This window comes from Odocoileus virginianus, chromosome 15 (assembly GCF_023699985.2).
Source record: "Odocoileus virginianus isolate 20LAN1187 ecotype Illinois chromosome 15, Ovbor_1.2, whole genome shotgun sequence".
Lineage (NCBI taxonomy): Eukaryota > Metazoa > Chordata > Mammalia > Artiodactyla > Cervidae > Odocoileus > Odocoileus virginianus.
The window spans coordinates 62,348,613-62,369,837 of record NC_069688.1 but is presented as its reverse complement, the minus strand read 5'-3'; the positions used below and the strand labels follow the sequence as shown (position 1 = coordinate 62,369,837).

General features: G+C 37.8%; 1 protein-coding gene and 1 long non-coding RNA gene across 9 annotated transcripts in view; one reads left to right on the top strand and one right to left on the bottom strand.

Moving 5' to 3' along the window:
• RALYL (RALY RNA binding protein like) overlaps window positions 1–21,225 on the top strand; it is a 782,895-nt gene that overhangs the window by 549,429 nt on the left and 212,241 nt on the right. The window contains exon 1 of one of the 8 annotated variants that reach the window (XM_070477452.1): window positions 1,354–1,509. The exons of the other annotated variants lie outside the window; for them this stretch is intronic. Within the exon in view, the coding sequence (XP_070333553.1) occupies window positions 1,473–1,509 (37 nt within the window). The 5' untranslated portion in view covers window positions 1,354–1,472. Of the gene's footprint in view, window positions 1–1,353; window positions 1,510–21,225 lie in introns of those variants that run through there. 8 annotated transcript variants of the gene reach the window in all.
• On the bottom strand, window positions 9,508–12,268 carry LOC139038412 (uncharacterized). Its single transcript, XR_011491374.1, has 2 exons — window positions 12,180–12,268; window positions 9,508–9,881 (listed from the first exon to the last, which is right to left on the bottom strand). It is a non-coding gene; the product is annotated as an uncharacterized lncRNA (long non-coding RNA).

Below are 21,225 nucleotides of genomic sequence, written 5' to 3'. Positions count from 1 at the left end.
CACCTTCTTTTGGAAATATTTTTATCTCACTGTTATGGAAAACCCAAGGAAAATCCTCCGAGGGTTTCACATTTTATGTAGATAAGTACAGATACTAACTCTGCCTTATTGTAAGAAATACCCACCGTGGTCTTTGACAGAGTCTTACTAAACAATGCAATGTGTTAGCCTGAAATCAAGGGCACTAGAGAAGAATTCTGCTGAAAACTTAAAATGCTGTTCTTGGCATCTGGAAGTAGGACTGTAGTCGTTACTTACATACACAGCTATTAATGACACCGAAAGAGTCCTTCTGTCATGAAGAGTCGTGGGAATGGTATCTCCTCCTATTAATAAGTAGCTTGAGTTCGCTAACACTGAAAAAGAATTTTGGCAGTTGAAGGTGTTTCCTGGTTTTGGCTGGAAGATGAAGGCTTTTGCAGAGTCGATTCATAGCACACAGAAATTCTCTACCAGGGTAAATTCTTCTGTATTTTAAATAAACACTGCATTGCAGACACCCTGAGGAGCAGGCGAAGGGGCTCTGAAGTCAGACATCCCTGGGCAGGAGCTGAGAGGGGGTCGGCCCTGGGCTTCAGCTGGGCGCCGGGCGCGGCTGTCGGAGCCGAGAGCGCCACACACACAAAGACGGAGCTTCCTCAGAGTCCAGCTGAGGTGACGGTGTTCAGATAAGGATGTGCCCAAGATACTGAGAAAGCGCGCTATGAAAAGAGAGGTTGGCCGACGAACCCGAGGTGGCAGGATGAGGGCGGGAGGAAGCTTCAGACAGGCTTCTTTCCGAAGGGGGCCAAGCGTGGAGCCCAGAGAGAGGCGCTCCCCAAACCTGGGACCTGGTGTGTGGTCTACACTAGGCCTGAGGACATAACGTGGAAACATGCAATTCCTGCTTTGCCCGAGAAACAGTCTGGTTGGAGAATTAGACAGCTCTAAAAGCGATAATGGCTTTAATTATTGAACCCACAAAGTGCATTGGGAGCTCAGAGAGGGAAAGGATTCAGTCGTTTCAGAATAAAAGGCGCATCTAAACATTCTAGAGTGGCTGAAAGACATGGGAACCCACAGGATGGTTTTTTCATTTCTGTGAATATCAAACAGAGGTTCTTATATTTCACATTTAGATTTTCAGGATTGCTATTCTTGCTAAATATATGAATCCTTTCTTAATCCAACATTGCTTCAAGCATAGCACTTTAGCAGCAGAGATTTTATTAGAGAACTTAACTGGTATCAGTTGGGGGAGGTGAAGGAACTACAGCTTGCTCTAGAAGATTTGCATTAGATAGAGTAGTTACAGGCTGGAGCATCTCCCCTGTAATTTTATGAGAATGGTATTACCCTGGCTTTCACTGTGTGATTGCTGGTTACCTTCTGTCAGTGAGCAACAGTCTTACTGCAAAGCAGGCGCACAACCCGTCTCTTTGTCTCCGTGGTCAAAGCAATTACTTCTTAGAAAGTCGGATTTTTTTTCCAGAATGACCATGTACAGGAGCAAACGCAGACATCAGAGATGTAAGTAAATTCGGAACCAACTTTTTCATATGGCTGTGGTGGGAGAAACATACTCGATTTCTTAAAAGACTAATCATGACTTCAGATATATCCTGGGAGTAGAAAAGATATTATAGCTTTTTTCACCCTAACCTTCATCTTTATCCCTGTTACATGCTTGAAAGATGTTGGGGGGAATCGGACTGATTCACTTGTTACTATGGAAACCTTTGGAAAGGTTTACAAAATCAACAGAGAAACAGATCAAATGCAATTTCAGTCTAGCTCAGCATCCTTCATACAGGCATGGTAACTGGACAGTTCTCTCTCTCTCTCTCTCTCCCTCCTTTAAAAAAAAAAAAAAACTTCTATTTATTCATTCAGTTTCAGTCATAACTCTCAGGGGAAACAAAACAGTTCTGAATGGAGGGGAGAGAATTAATTGTGAATGACAAGCTGGATATGGAACAAGATCTTCATTGCCAAACTTCTTGGTCCAGAGCATGTTTGTAACATAATTCACTCCAGGCACCGTTTCCAAGGGTTGGAAGGAGTCATCTGTAATCTAACCTAAAGGGACCGATTCAGACAGGAAAGGAGCCTAAAGTCCAGAACAAAGATGATTATGGACCTGAAAGCCCTTAGGATATGGCTAAAAATCAGAAGTCTTACAGTAAAGCTGTGTTTTATGGTGAAGCAACATGCCTGTCACTGAAATCTCTCCAGCCCAAATCTGGATCCCTTGCTCTCCTGCGTTGCCTAAAGTAATTATCACCGCGGTGAGCCCAGTATGTCCTGTCACCGACTCTGCTTGCCGTCTTAGACAGGTGCCTACAACGTGTTCTACAGCCCAAGTCGGCGCTTTCCCGTGATCCCTGTGATATCTTTACATGCTATCACGCATTTTAATATATAGAAGACCATTAATATTAATCACCCCATCAAATGACCAAACTGGGATAGACGTGATCTCTTTAAGAGTGATTTTTTGGTTCATTTTTCATTAAGGCATGAGCACTGACATTTCTCTTCCTCAAAGTTTTATGCAGCACAGAAAGCTCTGAGGGACAGGACTAACTACAGGTCTGATTTTCCACATCTGACTGTCTTTTGATACTCCTTCTTTCTTATGATTGAGAAACAACGTGCAATAATTTGCTACTTTTTTCTTATAGAAATGATTGGTGTAAAATCTACAGATATATTGCTGATTAATTCCCTTGTGATTCCCTCCCACAAGAATGAATCTAAATTGTGCATGTACTTGAAAACCATCTTGCACCTTTACTCCTGTATCTTTTCTACACCCCCTCATTTCTTTCCATGTGAGTAATCATTGCCTTAAAGCCCATGACAAATAAAAGATTCACGGAAAAATCATACTGAATCTCTCCCCCTAAGATGTGTTTGCTGAAGTCTGCGATTAAGCAGCAGGAAGAAATTGTGAATTACATGACAAGTTAGAAGATATATAATTATACAGGTTGAACACAGTAGGGTATACTGAATGATTTAGTTTAAAAAAAAACTAATATGTTACTTACGTTTAATTGTATCAGTTAGTTGTATTATATTGAATTAACTTTCTATATTCTAACCATATAAAATATTGGAGAGCAAGAATATAATAAAGTATATAGAAAGCTTAGCAATAAAAAGAAATAGAATCCTTAAATGAAGTTGTTTCTTATACTAATAACATTTGCCAAAGTGGAATGTCATACAATTATTTGCTATCTGAAAATATCTGAATTATCCTAGCACCAAAATACGGTGCATTTCCATTTTAAATCATGTGTTTTATGTGTGTTTTTGACCATGTGAGGAACATAAACTAACCTAGAGGCAATTGTAATCCAATTAAAGCAATAATTGCACACTTAACAAATTTCAATGTGGGAAAGAAAGTCTTCTTATGATTTTTTTTAAATTGGAACATTACATAAGTAAAGTTTCTAATGTCCTCAGTCCCTGGCCATCTAATATAATGTCCTTTAGTAAAAATAATGCAACTTTCTTTTAGAGGCTCCAAGAGGAGAAATAGGAAAGGTACAGAAGACTATGCCAGGGGTTTGAAAAGAAGCAGGACAGCAAAAATACTGGAAAAGGCATCTTAAAGCACACACTGCACCAGCCTTAGAGATCCACGGGGGACGGTGAAACCCACTCCTCAGTCACGTCTAGACTGGTTATTTATAATCCCCGGTAGGGAAGTAGGAGAGAGAGGGAAGAGTCCCCGTTTCCCTGCTCCATCAAAATGGAGCAATTGTTGTGGAAAAGGAAACTGCTTCAGTGTTCATTCAGATAGCAGATCTTACCTGTGCATGACTGCATGAGGGCTTTTAATTAGATACAGAATTTTCCAAGTGGTTTTAAAAACATCTCCCTGTATCAAGAGATTTATTTTGTCAGAGCCAAGCAAGTAGAAACCACTTTAAGGAACTCTTCACATATATAAGCCTGCTTTCACAAATTAGGTTGGGGCGCTAATCACCACCAGCATACATTTTTCTTTTAGTGTTTAAATGTTGAATTTTTATACATATTGAATCAATCCACTTATTGAAGTGTGTGGATTCTGTTTAATTTTCAAAAATCTTTATTATGCATAAAATAAGGTACACCTGTAATCTCCTTTGCTGAAATTCCAGATGACCTTGAGAAAATAATTTTTGGTTTTTAAAAGAGATGTAGAGATACATTCTTAAAGATGAATATGTTTTGAAATAGAGACTTAAGAGAAAAACTGTAGTAGGACCCATATGATATTAGATATAGAATTTGAAAAATATTACAATCCTCATAGTGAAAGAGAAGAGAAAACTGTCTCCATTGAATTGAAGCGTGCCACGTTTTGTTTTCCTAACTAGGAACAGGTTTTTGACTGCTAATGATATGTTTGGGTGATCTTATGCATCGAATCTTGGAAATAGGTGATGAGATCACTTCAGGGATCTGAATCCTAGTTATAGTTCTCGGCTCACAATCTCAGCCGATATCTGTTATCTCTGTGGGTTGCAATTTCTTCTTCTCTAACTTCAGCAGACTGTGCAGAGATGTTTTCCACGGTGTCTTCCATCTCTAACCCTCAGTCCTTCACAACATAGGCCTCCTCATGTAAGGTTCTGACCGAAAGACAGGCATAAACGCTCATCCCCTGTGCCGTGGCCGTGTCTCGTGGGTTTCCTGCCCGTGTGACCATGGTTTTACTACCAGAGACTCTACTATCCATGGGGATATCAATCACTGCCTGTATAATGACAAAGATATGTATATGTATACTGTCTACATGCACATATACACCCACATACTACTTTTGGGTTCTAAGGAAAACTAATGTATATAAAAGGTTGTACTGAATTTTTAATGGCTTTTAATGCCCTGTATTTTATATTTAAGAAACACAACTATATCACACAGGGATCTCATGTTTCAATTTTTCAAAAGGTGTTTTCATATTCTCAAAATATTGTGAGTTGCTGAACTAGAAAATGAAACACAACCATAACCTTGTAACACAGACATTGACGTCATTGTCACTCATGGCAGCCTTCCTTCCTGATACCTATATTCTAGCCTTTATCGTGCTACATCATTATCCCCAAAACTCATCAGGTGCTGTCTCATCTGTGTGTCTCTGCCCATACGTCTTCCTGTTGATGAGTGGCCTCACTTGCATCTTAATGTATAGAAAGCATCTCTGCCATCCAGGAAGCAGAGTGTGTGCCTTCATTTCTCTTGGGTGTCCGATCAAGTGTCACTTTAATCACACTGGCTTTTCCTGACTACCCCACTGAAAAGTGATAGCCGCTCAGTTGTGTGCTATAGCCCGCCAGGCATCTCTGTCTATGGGGTTTTCCAGGCAAGAATACTGGAGTGGGTGGCCATCCCCTTCTCCAGGGGGATCGTCCCACCCCAGGGATTGAACATCCTGCATTGGGCCTCCTGCATTGCGGGCAGATCCTTTACCGTCTGAGCGACCAGGAATCCCCTATTTCCCATCCCATCTTCCGAAACTCCTTTCCCATTGTTTGCTCTATTCCTGGATGGTTCAGGAAGAAAGGCATGTGCGAGGTGCCTAGGGTACTTGGGATACTGGAGGACCACAAAGCAGGCAATAAGTGGAGTTGATGAAAAGATGTTAGACTGAGATTAACAGATACACACTACTGTATAGAAAATAGATAGACAACCTTGGCCTACTGTAGGCTTCCCTGGTAGATCAGCTGGTAAATGATCCGCCTGCAAGGCAGGAGACCCCAGTTTGATTCCCACTCTGGTGTTTTGCCTGGAGAATCCCATGGACAGAGGAGCCTGGCTACAGTCCATGGGGTCACAGAGTCGGATATGACTAAGCAGAGCACAGCATGGCCTCCTGTATAGCCCAGGGAACTATATTCAGTGTCTTATAATAACCTATAATCAAAAATCATCTCAAAGATAATAGTTTTGTGTGTGTGTGTGTGTGTATATATATATATATATATATATATATATATATATATATATATTTAACTGAGTCACTTTGCTATATATCTGAAACTAACACTCCACTGTAAATAAATTATACTTCAATAAAAAAGACTTTGAAATAAAAAGCATTGGGAGCACTGACTGGGTAGACCAAGTCATAGAATTAAATGGCGTGGTATATTCTATGTATAATTAAATTGAGATATAAAGTGTATGATTAAAATGACAATTATGAAAATGTTTTAATTTCTTTACACTTTATTCTAACCAAGGCATCCAATCATTAATTGAATGACAGTCAAACAGTGGTCATCCAGAGGTCAGAAAGATATTATTTGAACAAGAATATTTTCTGATTTATCTTCTTATAAATACCCTTATATTCTTGATATGTTAACACTCTCTTTAAAAATCTTGTTATGAGAAAAAATAAGTTAATAGTTTGATAGAATCATTATCAGACTTCTTAAGGCTTGGGCAGAACTAGACACGAGACCACTGTCCTCTCTGGAGTGTACACTATTAAATTCAATCCTTGATTTTTCTGTTATTGATGCTTATTGGGAATTCTGCTTTGACATCTGAAATTTCTCAAATTGTTTTTTATCTCAAGTTCTTAATATGAATTCTATAACTGGTATGGACTGATAATTTGTGACTTTGTACATTCCTCCTTGGAATCATGTCTGCATGGATAGAATCAGGATGATCTGATTGAGCATGCTCAATGGGACCACAGTTGCCAGTTTGGGAGCAGAGATGTGCAAAGGCTGACTGATGACACTCTTGATACAAATTGACCTTATATGGAAAAGCATGTTGGTCTGCCCTGCATACCTTAATCATTTGCTTTGCTTTTACACGCTCCAGCCTGCGACCGATTCTGTCTGTGGGAATACTTATTCATTTCTCTCTCTCTCAATCTACTCCATGTATTTTTCAATCTAACAATGCTCCGTAAAAGTAAAGGTCACTTTGTGAGCATTTGTACATTTTCTTTTAGCTGATCTACATTCAGAAAACAATGTGGCTCTCATCTATTACCTGTTCTCTTAGGTTCTCTAGTCTAACAATCTGTGCTGCATTTTTATCTAGACCTGCATAAAAACCATGGCATTGCCTCTGCCTCAGGTTGTTCAGGTAAATGTTCTCTACAGATGGCGTTTATCTCTCAAAGAATGTTACAGTTAGAAATTACACTGTAGATGTGTATTTATTGAGCACAGAAGATACACATGTGGCAGCTAGGCTCTTAGCAAAATAAGATTGCTGTTAAAGTAGATATCAGCACACCTTTTTAACATGTTGTCATGAATGCAGTGATGTTTTACATGATTATCTGAAAAGATGACCATTCAAAAGCATTGATGGATAGTGGAAAAATATAGGAAGTAGTCTTTGTTCCACTTGGAAAACAACTTTCTTAAAAACCATAATCTAGTATAATTATGTTTTTTGGACAGTCTATGCGTTTGGTTGAGTCATTTTAAATTGTCATGTTTTTGTAAGTAAAAAAATGGCAGTTTCACATTGTTAAATGTAAATACCAGCTATGACAGAAGTTGGCCAAAAATAGATGGGGCCAGGTAGCAAAAACAGCAGCACAAGTTGACATTATAAAGGTCAAGGACATTTATAGCTAAGCATGAAAGTGTTAGTCGCTCAGTTGTGCCCGACTCTTTGTGACCCCATGGACTGCAGCCCACCAGGCTCCTCTGTCCATGGGATTGTCCAGGCAAGCACACTTGAGTGGTTTGCCATTTCCTTCTCAAGAGGATTTTCCCAGCCCAGGGATGGAACCCCAGTCTCCTGCAGGCAGGCAGGTTTTTATACCAACTGAGCTACCAGGGAAGCCCTAAGCTAAGGATGAGTATTTCATATGCTAAGAGTAGAATTAAGTAAGGCGATGTATTCATTGTTGTTCTTTATGGTATGTAAATTTAACCTTCCCCAAAGAAAGTGTACTCAGCCTTGTCAGCAGAGGTTAATTAAGATGACCTTTCTTTTGCAAGTGACACATCCTACTGGGCTTCGAACAGTATCGAAATTTTTGCTGTTCTTCCACCAAACTTAAAATGTTTTATTTTAAAAATTTGATTTTTAGTTTTACATGATTTTAACATTAGAATTTTGCTTTCATCCAAATGAAAAATGGGACTTCTGTAAATGAATTAAAAATAACACCAAAAACAATAAAAATAACATTAGACATTTATTGAATTCTTGCTATAGGCCAAGTATTGTTTTAAACATTTTGGTACCTCTGGCTAATGTAATTTATGTAATAGAACAATAATTGAACATCTAAAAGCAATAATATAGTAATCCATGGCACTTTTGATTTTCATTGCACTTTCAAAATGTTACTTATAATTTTGATATCTAATCTTTAGGAAATTGTATGCCCAAAGTTAAATTAAAATACCTATTGACTAGAATGAAAGAATAAGCTTATATGTCCCCTGAGGAAACTAAGAAATTAACTTTAAAAGGCAAAATATATTGTTTGATCAATACCCCTATTCTCTGAGTCATAAAAAAGCAGGAAAAAAAATCCTGAGGCAAAGTTTTACATAGGTATATATCCAATGAAACGTTCACTTGTGAGTGCATTTACTTTGTGCGCTATCTTTTCTGCAAACAGATTAAAGATTTCAGAACTTAAAAAAGCAAAGTGCTTTACAGTGATTTAGCAATTCATTGAGAGTCGTTACACTCTTTTTGTTTTAGAACACCTAAGTTGTTTGGCATAACCTTTTGATTCATTTTCCTTTTTGTAGTTACTGATTTTCTTGGCAGTATTTACTGAATTGCACTCTCATTCTGACTATGGAATTTCAGACACCTTTAGTTACACAGAGCTACATTATGTATGTATTCGTGTTGATTCAAGGTTTTAATGGTGTCTTACCATTGATGTTATATTATCTCCAGAACTTCATTTGTATTTTCAAATAAAGATAAAATCCATATCTATTTCCTTGAACTCCTTATAGAGACTGTGGCATATATTTTTGTAATGTTTCATGCCTGAGGCTGCTTATCATTGGAAAGTATATTTTTATATTATATGTTTCTTTTGACCCTTACTGAACTTGAAAATGCCTTAGAGGAACAGCTGGATGTATTTCCTTAAATAAACACACATTGTTCTTTAAATTGCTAGTATCTGTCTTCTTAATAGTCTCCACAGGCAATGGGAATTTTGACTTTGAAGTCACCTCTGCTGGGTTCCTGTAGGTGTCTGGCTATTTTATACCTTTTTGCTTCCATAATTAAACAGTGTCTTTCAACTCAAGTATGTTTTTAAATAAACCTTATGACAACAGCTTATAGTCATAACTTAACCTTTACCTGTACTTTCGGGTTATGATATTTTTGGTATTTTATTTTGTATGCTATCAAATGTAATGTAAATACAATATCAAAAATATACTACACCTGTAAAGGTACAGACTCCCTGGAGTATTCAATTCTACTAAATTCATAGTGTCAGTAATTAATGAGAGATTAGTTCAGAATTAAATAAAAATTCACATACACAAATTCAGAAAACAGTTATTTTTAACTGGAGTGAAAGGAAAAATTCATTTACTTTTTCACTTCGGCTTTGCTAAGGTAGCAAGGGAAAAACGGACCCTGGAATTTTAAAAGTGGTCACAAAATGTTTCTCAGCACTGAGTTTGTCCTCAGAGAACTTTTTATGTGAAAGTAGCCTTTTTCTAATGATCATTTCTAACAAAGATAGTACACTCAGATTTGATTAATGGGTACAGAGTCTTCCAAACAGGCTGTAGCAGTGATACTCCATGAAGGTTTCCAGGATTTGCTTGTTTATTCAACAATTTAGACATAAAACATCTTCAGATGATTCACCGTGCCAGTTCTCCAGAACCCAAGCTTGATTTGGAGGGAGGAGGCTATTTGAATGGACATGAAAAATTTATTTGAAATTGAGAGAAAAACAAGTCATTGAAAATTCTTTAAAAATTGTTCTTGGTCACTTGAATATTTAAGGAAGAAGTTAATAAGCCAGTGCAGGAATAAGAAAAAAGAAATTGTGTCATAAAGATCATAGATATGGCTGCTGCTGTGATATCTTTGAGTCTATGAAAATGGGGCTCTGGAAATTGGAACCTTACTAAGTTAACTAGTAATCCATCAGGTTAAAGATGCTTATAAGCTGTTTTTGTCTGATGGAAACAGTCATCTAATGTAATTAGTTGGGGAAGCCATTAGACATAAGTATGAAATGAAATGTTTCTGCCCTACGCTCTACCTGTAAACAAGCCTTTTCCAAATAAAAATTCCTGAGTCCAAGTGAAATAAAGCCATTAATATGAGGCCATCAGCTATGTCAGCTAAAGAGCTGGGGGGCTGTGAGGGGTGGCCATCCACCACACCTGCCGTCTCTGATGGTAAACAAGGAATTAGGTTGTGAGCAATTAAGAAAGCAGGATTGGCCCCATGCAGATATGAAAAGAAGGGTTTCTCTAAGGCCAGACACTTGCCTCTTCCCATACAGAGAACATCACCGAATCTCTTCACATGAGAGATCTAGGTTTTCTGAATTAACAGTAATCTTTTGATATTCAGACTACCTGCCCCTTGCTGCAAACTTGTATATAGCCCGGCTTCTCCCACACCTCCTTGAGTCAGCTCTCTCAAGGTCACCTGGGACACTGTCTCCCAGGCTCAAGTCCTAACATTCCCTCTGAATAAAAACTCCCAACATTTAGGTTATGCGTATTTTCTTTGAGTCAACATAAGGAATACTATTTCTCCTAGATTACCACTGACAGTACTTAAATCCATAGTTGTCATAATTTTCCATTTACTTTAAGCCCAATTAAGTAAATCTTGGCTTGTTTATCTGAATGTTAAAGGATCAAGTGGCTTGGAGCCTGAAATTGTCAGTAAGTTGCCCACATTGTTAAATTATATCAGTGTTAACCTAGGAATTGGTTGTAAAGAAATATCTAATGTAATACTTTTTTCCCCCAAAGTATGCTCTAAATATTGTAATTCAATTCAGTCACATCATTATAATACTTTATTTTGGGACCAGGATAATTAAAAGCCTGGAAATATATAAAGTATGTTGTAATGATGACTATATCCCACTAATCTTTGAAGAGTTTTTTGTAATTTTAAAAATTTTATTGGAGTATAGTTGATGGGGAATGATTGAAGGCAAAAGGAGAAGGGGGCTGCAGATGATGAGATGGTTAGATAGCAACACCAACTCCATGGAAATCTGAGCAAACTCCAGGAGATAGTGGAGGACAGAGGAGCCTGACGTGCTCCAGTCCATGGGGCCCAAAAAAGTTATACACACACACATGTCCACTCTTTTAAAATTCGTTTCCCATATATGTCATGATAGAGTATTGAATATGGTATACATGCTATATAGTAGGTCTTATTAGTTATCTATTTTATATATAGTAGAATGTATATGTGCTTCCCAGGTGACACGTTGGTAAAGAATCTGCCTGCCAATGCAGGAGATGCAAGAGACACAGGGTCGATCCCTGGATTGGGAGGATCCCCTGGAGGAGGAAGTGGGAACCTAGTCCAGTATTCTTGCCTGGAAAATACCATGGACAGAGGAGCCTGGCGGGCTACAGTTCATGGGGTTGCAAAGAGTCGGACACAACTGAGCACGCATGCACACAGTGTGGAAACGTCAACCCCAACCTCCTAACTTATCCCTCCCCTCCTTTGCTCCTGGTAACTCTAAGTTGTTTTATTTATTTATTTATTTACATTTTTTACTCTATTTCTGTTCTTTATCATTTCTTGACTAAGATTTCAGTCACTGGGTGCAGACTGATACTTACAATATGACTGCCAAACAATTCTTGGTTCTTGGAGACTTTCTGGTATAGTGGACAATTTTTACACTTTACTATACTTTTACTTGTTCTAATTTAAATAAACTTTAACTGCCAAGTTTTCTTACAACCCATGTAAGTCTAGAGGTCATTTCGGTTGACAAGCAAGCAACATTACTCTGTGTTATCAGCTAAAAGTTTTGTGGGTCACTCCTTTCAGTTATTCTGAGTCAATGTCTACAATAATATTAAAAGTCTTCATATTACTTGTCCATCTAAACTTTGTTGCGTAGGTGTCATAATGGACAGATTTTTCAATCATTGCATTAAAATATATGTTAAGAGAGAGTTGCTTAATTTTATGACTTTAAAAAGACTTACAAGGCATTCCCTTCCTGATCAGATATCACCTTACTTTGTGTGTGGATTCATTCCTGGCCATCCCACTTTGCATATTCCGGTGTAGTGTGTGACGCTGTTCTGTGTATGATTCTTCTGTTATGTGAAGAATTCTTTCCATTATGAGTTCCTTATATTGCTTCTTATATTTAGAACACCCTAACTGCCATCTTGGTTAATTCCTACTTATTCTTCAGGGGCCAGTTTAGACAATCACCTCCTGCTGATTAATGTCTCTAAGCTCCCTGTGACTAGTAGAGTTGACCTTTATATGTATTCCTGTGTACTAATGTGTCCCTGTGTGTAAATTATAATGTATCCAGTCATTTAACTATAGCGCCTGAGGACAGAGACTAGACCCCTTTCTTCACTGCTACATCCCAGCATGGTCTGGCATTGGGAGACCCTCAATCAATAGTTGTTGAAAGATTAAAGGAATAGATTGCTTTACTTATGCACCTGCTTCACAAACTAGAAACTACAGTTATTTCACCCCCCAAAATCACTGTGATAGCCTATTGATGAAATATATTTTCCTTTTTACATTCAAAAATATCTGTGGATGATGTTCATGGACCAAGTCCTTTTGAGCCTCAGCTTTTACAGTTGTTTTTCTCTATCAACAACTCTAATATACCTAACAGGAATTAAAGGAAGATGTATTAAGAGGAATCTAAAACCAGTTACATTATGTTTTGGGTAATTTAATATTGCTTACCCAAAATTAAAGGCACACTTTGAAAGTGATATGAAATAATAGCTTTCTCCCAAGAATTTCTGTTGCACTAATCATTGGGCTAGTTTCTAGTTAGTTTCCAGATTTTTGGATCATTACAAGAATTGAAGACTTAAGACTGATAACACTTTCAGAATTAAAACTTGCTTCTCTATATTCTCAGTTTTTTCCCCTATCCAGGGTTGGCTCTATTTCTAGGTTTCATTATTTGTTAAATCAATTTTGCATCAGTTAGAAGAACAAATTGTTTGTTTCTCCACAGATTTGTAGCTATTAATCTCAGCAGTAACTCAGTGATTGATTTTTTTCAGACCTCAGCATCATAGAGACAGACTAGAAAGAGTAACTTGAACCAAGTCCAGGACCTACCGGCTGAATCTATGAAAGTTGAGACTTCATGTCATACATAATACATCTGTGTTACTAGGTGGTGATGTCACTTTTCAACTTTGGGATATAATTAGAATGATCATATAAAGTCATTTCACTGCCTACTTTTTCTTCTTTTCTTTCAATGTCCTTTCTATTATTCTCACTACTCAGTAGTGATATCAACTAGAAATTCTTGAATTGTAACTAAAAGTGACCTCATTTCCAAAGCATTTAAAGTTATTGCAGGTAAAAGCTCTCTCAAGGGCTTTCAATGTTTCAAATACGTGGATGTACAATCCGTGTCAATAATGAATACTGCACATTAAATTGACCTGAATGGTTAGAGCACAAAATTTTGTCTCAGCATTGGCAAATTTCTGACATAAATGCTTAGAATGGAAGAGCTGAAAAGAAGCTGTTAGAGTAGCGCAGAGATTCTGAAAAGATCTGCATGCTACATGTTTTTTTCTTTTTTAAGTATAATTGAGATTTCTAAGAATTTTTACTGACAAGCCATTTTACTTTCTGGACTTGGTAATTGAAAAAAGGATAAAATTGTTAGAGAAGCAATAAGGAATTCAATAAAGAAAGTAAAATATTATGTGCTTGATAAATGCATTTCAAATGTCTTACCTGAGTTGGTTAGAACACCCAGCTAAAGGTTCCAAGGTTACAGATTTGAGCTTTCTATGTCCTAGATGGCTTAACCCCTTTACTGGATCAGGGACCACTGTAGTCATCCTGCCCAGCCATCCCTCAAAGAATGACCTCCTTGCAAAATAACCCTGATGAAGTAAGGAAGACAGACCAGGCCAGGGCCAAAACACAGCCATCAGAACTACAATATCTCTTTCATATACTTTTATATATATAATATTTGTGTCACATTGCTTGTGACATCTTCATATACAAAATGGAGTATACCTCTGTTCGAATAAATAATTATGTTTTTATTTTGCCTTATAAAGGCAGTAAACTTAAAATGCAACCACCTTAACTTTCTTTTTGATCGAGTGTCAAGTGTCTACACTTGGAATTTCACAGAATACAAACATCTACAATTTCCAAAAAGTCTTGCTTCACAGAAGGTTGTGAATTTCAAATAATATTTTTCATTATAGTCTTTTCATTTTAGCAGGCATAAGTTAAATTTTAGATATTCTGAAGGACACTAAACTAATGAAGTATTCTATTATCTGTCCTTTCAAGACTTCAGAGGAGCATGACTAAATTTCTCTAAGAAAATTTACTTTGCTGATCATGAAAGAATCTAAGATTTGTTTCATTGAGGAAGAATTAGGATGGGTTCAGGTCCTGCTTTAAGTAAAATTAGTAGTGAAATTTCCAATTTTATCTAGTTAGGATGAGTCTTTTTAATAACCACATGCCTTACACTTCCGTTAACAGTGTAGATGACAGAATACTGATTTACTTCCAGTGTGAACCTAAAGTTACCATGTTCACCACACACAATCACAGTACTCCATAGATGGGTCTGGTTGGACAGAATTGTCGGGACTTTCATTTGATTCATGCTCCATTTTTTATAAATGTTACCTAACAATGACATAGAAGCAAGCAAAAAGACTGCAAATTTATTTATGCTAATGTCTTCATTTCATAGAAGAGAAATGGATTTATTCCATTACTCGTCAGCATTTATTGTGACCAATAAGTGAGGGATTAGAGGTTTATTCAGCTCTAGTTATTGCATTTAAAATAACATTGCTACTGAAAAGCTAAGGTTTAATAGAAATACATGTGATAATATTCTTTTCTTATATTCAAATGCAAGAAAGAAAAAAGTGAAAGTGGTAGTGGCTCAGTTGTGCCTGACTCTTTGCAACCCCATGGACTGTAGCTTGTCTCTCTCCATGGGACTCTCCAGGCTAGAATACTGGAGTGGGTTGTCATTCCCTTCTCCAGAGGATCTTCAGCTTTCAAGTAGTTCTTTTTATTATTACAGTCGTCTGTCTTCCTGAGTACAGCCACCTTTTCTAAACTCACCATTCTGCCACATGACTTCTCCCTCCATGCCCTTCCAGTATCCTTTATAATATCTAGTGAAATACTTTCCATATTGCAAATTCTATCTATTTCTTTGCACAGGTCTAGATTTATTTTTAACCTTCGTATCTTGTACTTTACCTGACTCTGTACCCTGCTCATGGTAGGAGCTCAATGATTATTTGATGAATAAATGAATGAATTCACTAATATAGTTAAGTCTTTGGCTTTAGTTTTATCTTCTGGTGGTTCAGAGGTTAAAGCGTCTGCATGCAATGCGGGAGACCCGGGTTCGATCCCTGGGTCAGGAAGATCCCCTGGAGAAGGAAATGGCAACCCACTCCAGTATTCTTGCCTGGAGCATCTCATGGATGGAGGAGCCTGGTGGCCTGTAGTCCACGGGGTCACAAAGAGTCGGACACTGAGAGACTTCACTTTCACTTTTCACTTTTATTGTATTTTTTAACTTACATGATTGCACTCAGTAACATAAACTAATACATATATTTACCTTCTAATGAAATGGTCCCTGAGGCGGCCATAATATTCTTTGCAGTTTTTTAAATTTTTTTGTGTTTTTGGCTGTGTCAGGCCTTAGCTGCAGCACATGGAGTCTTCACTGCGGCACGTGGCTTCTCTCTTGTGCCTGGGCTCGGTAGCTCGCAGCCTGCAGCTTGTTTGCCCTTGGCTTATGGGATCTTAGTTCCCGACAAGGGGTTGAAACTGTGTCCCCTTCACTGGAAGGCAGATTCTTCACCACTGGACCAGCAGAGAAGTCCCTCTTGGCAGCTTATTACATGTGCAAGATTACAAAGTTTTAAACCTCAGCTCCTCTTCATGGCTGGCAACCTACTAATTATTCCAAATTAATAATCTGAAAACATCAGTGTCTGTGTTTCAGTAATGATACAAAGACATCTTTCACATCTGAATTAAAGATATTTCATCATAATCTGTTCACCCCTTTACAGTGCTAGGCACCTTTATTAGAGATATTCAGTTAGCCATTTGTTTATCTGTGGTATAAGAACAATGTCCAAGACTCTTGACCGACTGCTCCAATTTCTGACAAACTTAAAAAGTATCATCTTTGACATTCATTTACAACCCATCTTTTCTGTCTTTTCTGGCCCAGAGCCATAGTCTTTGACTGAAGACTTCTAAAGCAACTTGCTCTAGCCTCTGCTCTGTTACTTACCAAATCATTATATAAGCAGTCCAAAAAAAAAAATAAATCCTCCTCTATATTTTGTCTATGTGATTACCAAAATTCTCAACTATTCCTCTGGATCTTGCTTCATCATCTCTGCCCCCTATACTATGCACATTTCACTGTTTGATATATTGTAGGCAAGGCCCTCATTTCCCTGAAATTTGTGCTTGGAACTTCACCAGATAACTATCAAATCAATAGTTCATAATTAGACTCTAAGTAGAAGTACTCTGTATTTTTCACAATGCCTAATTAATCTCCCCCAATAGAACACTTCAGTGTTATTTTCATAATAGAAATAGTATTATGAGTTTTAAGAATATTCTATTTTGCAATCACATATTAATTATGAGCATAGCTTCATTCATTCTTTTCCTTGATGTGCAATCAACCTGCTATTTATCATGGTCTGAATTTAATAGCAGGTAAGATCATTGTATATACTTTAATTGTATGTATTTATGCTCTAAATTTCCCACTGCTTAAGATCTTCCTAAACCAGTATTATTTTTTTAATCATCTGAGCCACCAGTGTTATTCAAATGCATTGTGTCAAAATGTTATTTTCCTCTTTTCAGAAGTGGCTTAATTACAGTTTTTTTTTTTTCTTTCTAGATATAACTTAATTGCCAGGGTCATTAAATTATATATGAGGATATATTGCCATGACAAAAAACCAACCAAGAAAGGATATAGGCCACACTGGTTTCTTTCCCCATTACTGTATAAATTTGATTTGTGATAATGATAGTTAATTATTTTGAACAATGAATCCAATCAATCTAGTCAGTTTACCAAGGAAAAAGGATAGCATTAAATAAGAAGTTTGATAAGATTAGAATGGACTACTAAAATAGATTAATTAGTTTGATGCATGCTTTAATCAAGAAGTGCTGTAGTGTCCTTTAGTAGAAAACACATCTGTTCACGCATTAAAAGATGATGTTTCTTTAAATAAAATGTGATTTTTCAGTTCCTCTAATAATAATTTTTACATTCTCCATGTTCTAGTTGAGTGTGAACATTATGTAGTATATGTCTGTGAGTCCTTCAATTTAGAAATATGAGTTACTGTGAGAGAGAGAATAAAACTGCCAGAACCCAGATACGTGAATCTCATAATGAATGATACAGATTTCTATATACTCTGCTCATAAACACTGGAAATGATGAAAAGCTTAATCTAATTGTAAACAACCTACATAAATACATTTTATGTTTTTTTTTTTTGGATGCATGCAGGAGTAGCAAACAATTTAATAACACTGAGCAATCTAGCTGGAAATCATTGGTCTCCTTCAAATTTTAGATGAAGATTATGAAAATAATTACTCTTTCCAAGCAAGTAGGTTTGTATGTTCATTGGATATAAAACAATAAATTATTACTACTTCACAAAATTTTAAGAGAACAAAAACTATAAAATGAATTCAGATATTTAAAATGATCTTAAAGCAAGTTGAATGTATAAAATCAAGAAAGCCTTAAATAACCATCATTTTGAATAGTTTCATAATAGACAAACCTGCTAAGAGGCAGCATAATTGATCCAGATTATATTTCCATAACCTTTTTCTGGGAGTATAGTCATATGTAGTATCTTTCTTGCAGATAATTGTCAGAAAATTAGAGAAAGTCCGAAAGAGATGTTTTAGTTACCACCAAGCAGTTTATTTGGTTTTTGTGGGCTATAACTAAAGGATGATCATTAACATAATATGATTTAAACTCTATTTAGACTTTCAAAAGAGAGAAAATAGCATATGCCATTTTTAACAGCAATATTTATAAAACATAAATTGGCTTAAGTCCATGTTGGAAACAAAAAATGCAATATATATGGATATTTTAAGTGATAAAAACATTAAATTCATTCACATATTTAGCAAATGTTTATTTGATGATAAGCTATACTAGGGGCTGTAAATATATATAAGGTAGTCTACATCCTAAAGAAGTTTATACAAATACAACACAAACTGTGCTCAAAATTCACTTGTCATCTTGAGAAAATAAGATTATTCCTGCTATGATATTTAAAATTTGAAGGGCAGGTAGACTATTGGTGATTGGAAGTAGGGAGGAGGTTATACAATGAAATGGAAATGGAGACTTGGAAGTTGGTGGTTAGAGAATAAAGAGGGGTTAAGTTTATCCCCAAGATGGAAGTCCTCTTGAACAACTCTGCTGGAAAGGGAGTTATGAGATGTAAGTATGAATAGACGTTGGATTGGAAGATCTCCAACGGTTTACTTTGGAAGTGTGACATTCATTCTGTGATGATAATGACATCAGCTATTAAATAGCTCCTGACATGTATGAGGCATGATTCCAAGCATCTGAATGCATTATCTCAGTGATCCTCAGAACAAGCCCATAAGGAGTCAGTGTTTCCATTTTTAGAAAAGGAGTCAAGCCTTAGAGACACACAGTCGTTCCTTCTAAACTGGTGAATGCCTGAGCCAAAAATCAAACAAAAAGAAACAAAACAAAACAACCCTTTCTGACTCCAAAGATCTAAATAAATCCTCATCAAATTTTGATTTCACTCACTCATAAATGAAAAGCTACAAAAGGTTCTGAGCAGCATGATGAGACGTGGTAAAAAGTTTAGGAAGGCTAATCTGACAGGGGGTGGGGGGTGGCCAACACATGATTTGGAGGTGGCAAGTCCAGAAGCAATGACACAGTTCATCTTAGGAGAGGGATAAAGGAATAAAGTCCAGTAGTCGGTGGTGGTAATGGGGATGGAAATAAAAGGGCTAATACACAAAGGGAAGGAAAAGTCCTGTTGAGGTGAATGACTATGTTAATGAGTAAGAAGAGATGGGAGGAGGAGAAAGAGAGAAATGCTAACTGCAGCGGGTGGGTGGAGGAGGAAGGGGAGAAGATGGAGATAGAAGAGAAGGTATAGGAGAAACAGCGGTGGAGGAGAAGAAAAAGTGAAAAGGAGGAACAGGAGAATTTATTCCCTGAGAAATCCCATTTGACAAGAAATAGACCAAACAAGTAGGCTACATGGAGCATTTATTTGCTTTTTATGACAACTTTATACATCAGATATCATTACCTCTGCTTTGTACCGGGGAAATGGAGGCTGCGAGAAGCTCCCTGGCATGGGGCCACAGCGCCTGTAACAGGAAAGAGGACTGGGGGGCAGGCTCAGGATCCCTTGACCCTCCGGTGACTCTGTGCAGTGAGCGGGATGGGATTGTTAACCTTCCTCCCAGGACAAAGCTCAGAGAAGCATTTTACCTGAAAGCATAGTGTGGGGTTTTCTGTTTAAAAACCTCCCTCTCTTTTGGAATAAAGAGAAGCAGCGTGCATAGTGATTATGCAAGCAGTTTATCTGGTAATCATCCTTGAGTCTCTTTTTCCTTCATCCTCCATCCTGACTCCATCCCTGAGCCTCACTGACTGTATCTCTTTAATCGTCCTGTAGTCCATCCACTTCTCTCCAACTTCATACCTGCCGAGCAAGCATTAAACGTCTTGTATCTGAGCTACTGCAATAACCTTCTAAAGTGGTGCCTCCCACATCCATTAGTACCATGGTGCAGTTTACTTTTTATACTCTAGCCAGGGTGATGTAAAAACTCAAATCTAATCCTCACATTTAGCTCCCCAAAATAAAAATAAAATACTGATACAAAGCATCTTTAATGGTTTCCTATTGCCCGTAGTAAAAGACTGAAGTCCTTCAACCACCGACAAGATCACACCTAAGCTGGCAGGACCACCCCTGTACCTTCAGCCTATATTCCATGTCGCTCTGTCATCTCAGCCACCCCGCCGTCATTTCCCATCCTTCAGCGAGTTGGGACTCCATTTGTGATGTTTTCTTTCATAAACCATTCTTAAATCCTCACTCCCACGTCTTCTTTCTGTAACACACATTTTGTGTCCTTGAAACCTCAGGCCATATGAAGCTTCTTTTATCTCCCATATTGAGAAGGTCTCCCTTTTATGGGGCTCTCAAGCTCTCTATGGGCTTCCCTGGTGACCCAGAGGTTAAAGTGTCTGCCCGCAATGCAGGAGACCCAGGTTCAATCCCTGGGTCAGGAAGATCCCCTGGAGAAGGAAATGGCAACCCACTCCAGTACCCTTGCCTGGAGAATCCCATGGAGGGAGGAGCCTGGTAGGCTACAGTCCACGGGGTTGCAAAGAGTCGGACATGACTGAGCAACTTCACTTCACTAGCTCTCTATAGAGCTTTGCAGATGGTGAAGGGGTAAAGAATCTGCCTCCCAATGCAGGAGACTCGAGGGACGCAGGTTCGCTCCCTGGGTCAAGAAGACCCCCTGGAGGAGGAAATGGCAGTCCACTCCAGCATCACCCTGGAAGGTCCATGGACAGAGGGGCCTGGAGGGCCGAAGTCCCTTAAGTCAAAAAGAGCAGGACATGATGGAGCAACTGAGCTTGCACACACAAGCTCTCCCTGCTTTTCTGGGCGACCCTCACCTCTGTTGGGACATATGGATTCACAAACATGTTCTTTGTTTACTCTCTGTTCCTGCCATTTGTCTAGAAGCACCCGAAAAAGAAATCACATGTTGTGTTTGTTGTTTTGTACCTAGAACCTACACCAAGACAAAGCGGGTGTTTAGTAAATATTTGTTCAATTGAACCATGAATGATTAATAGCCCCATCTGTATTTATATACTAACTCCTCCATTTACTAAATGTAAAGCCTTGGATA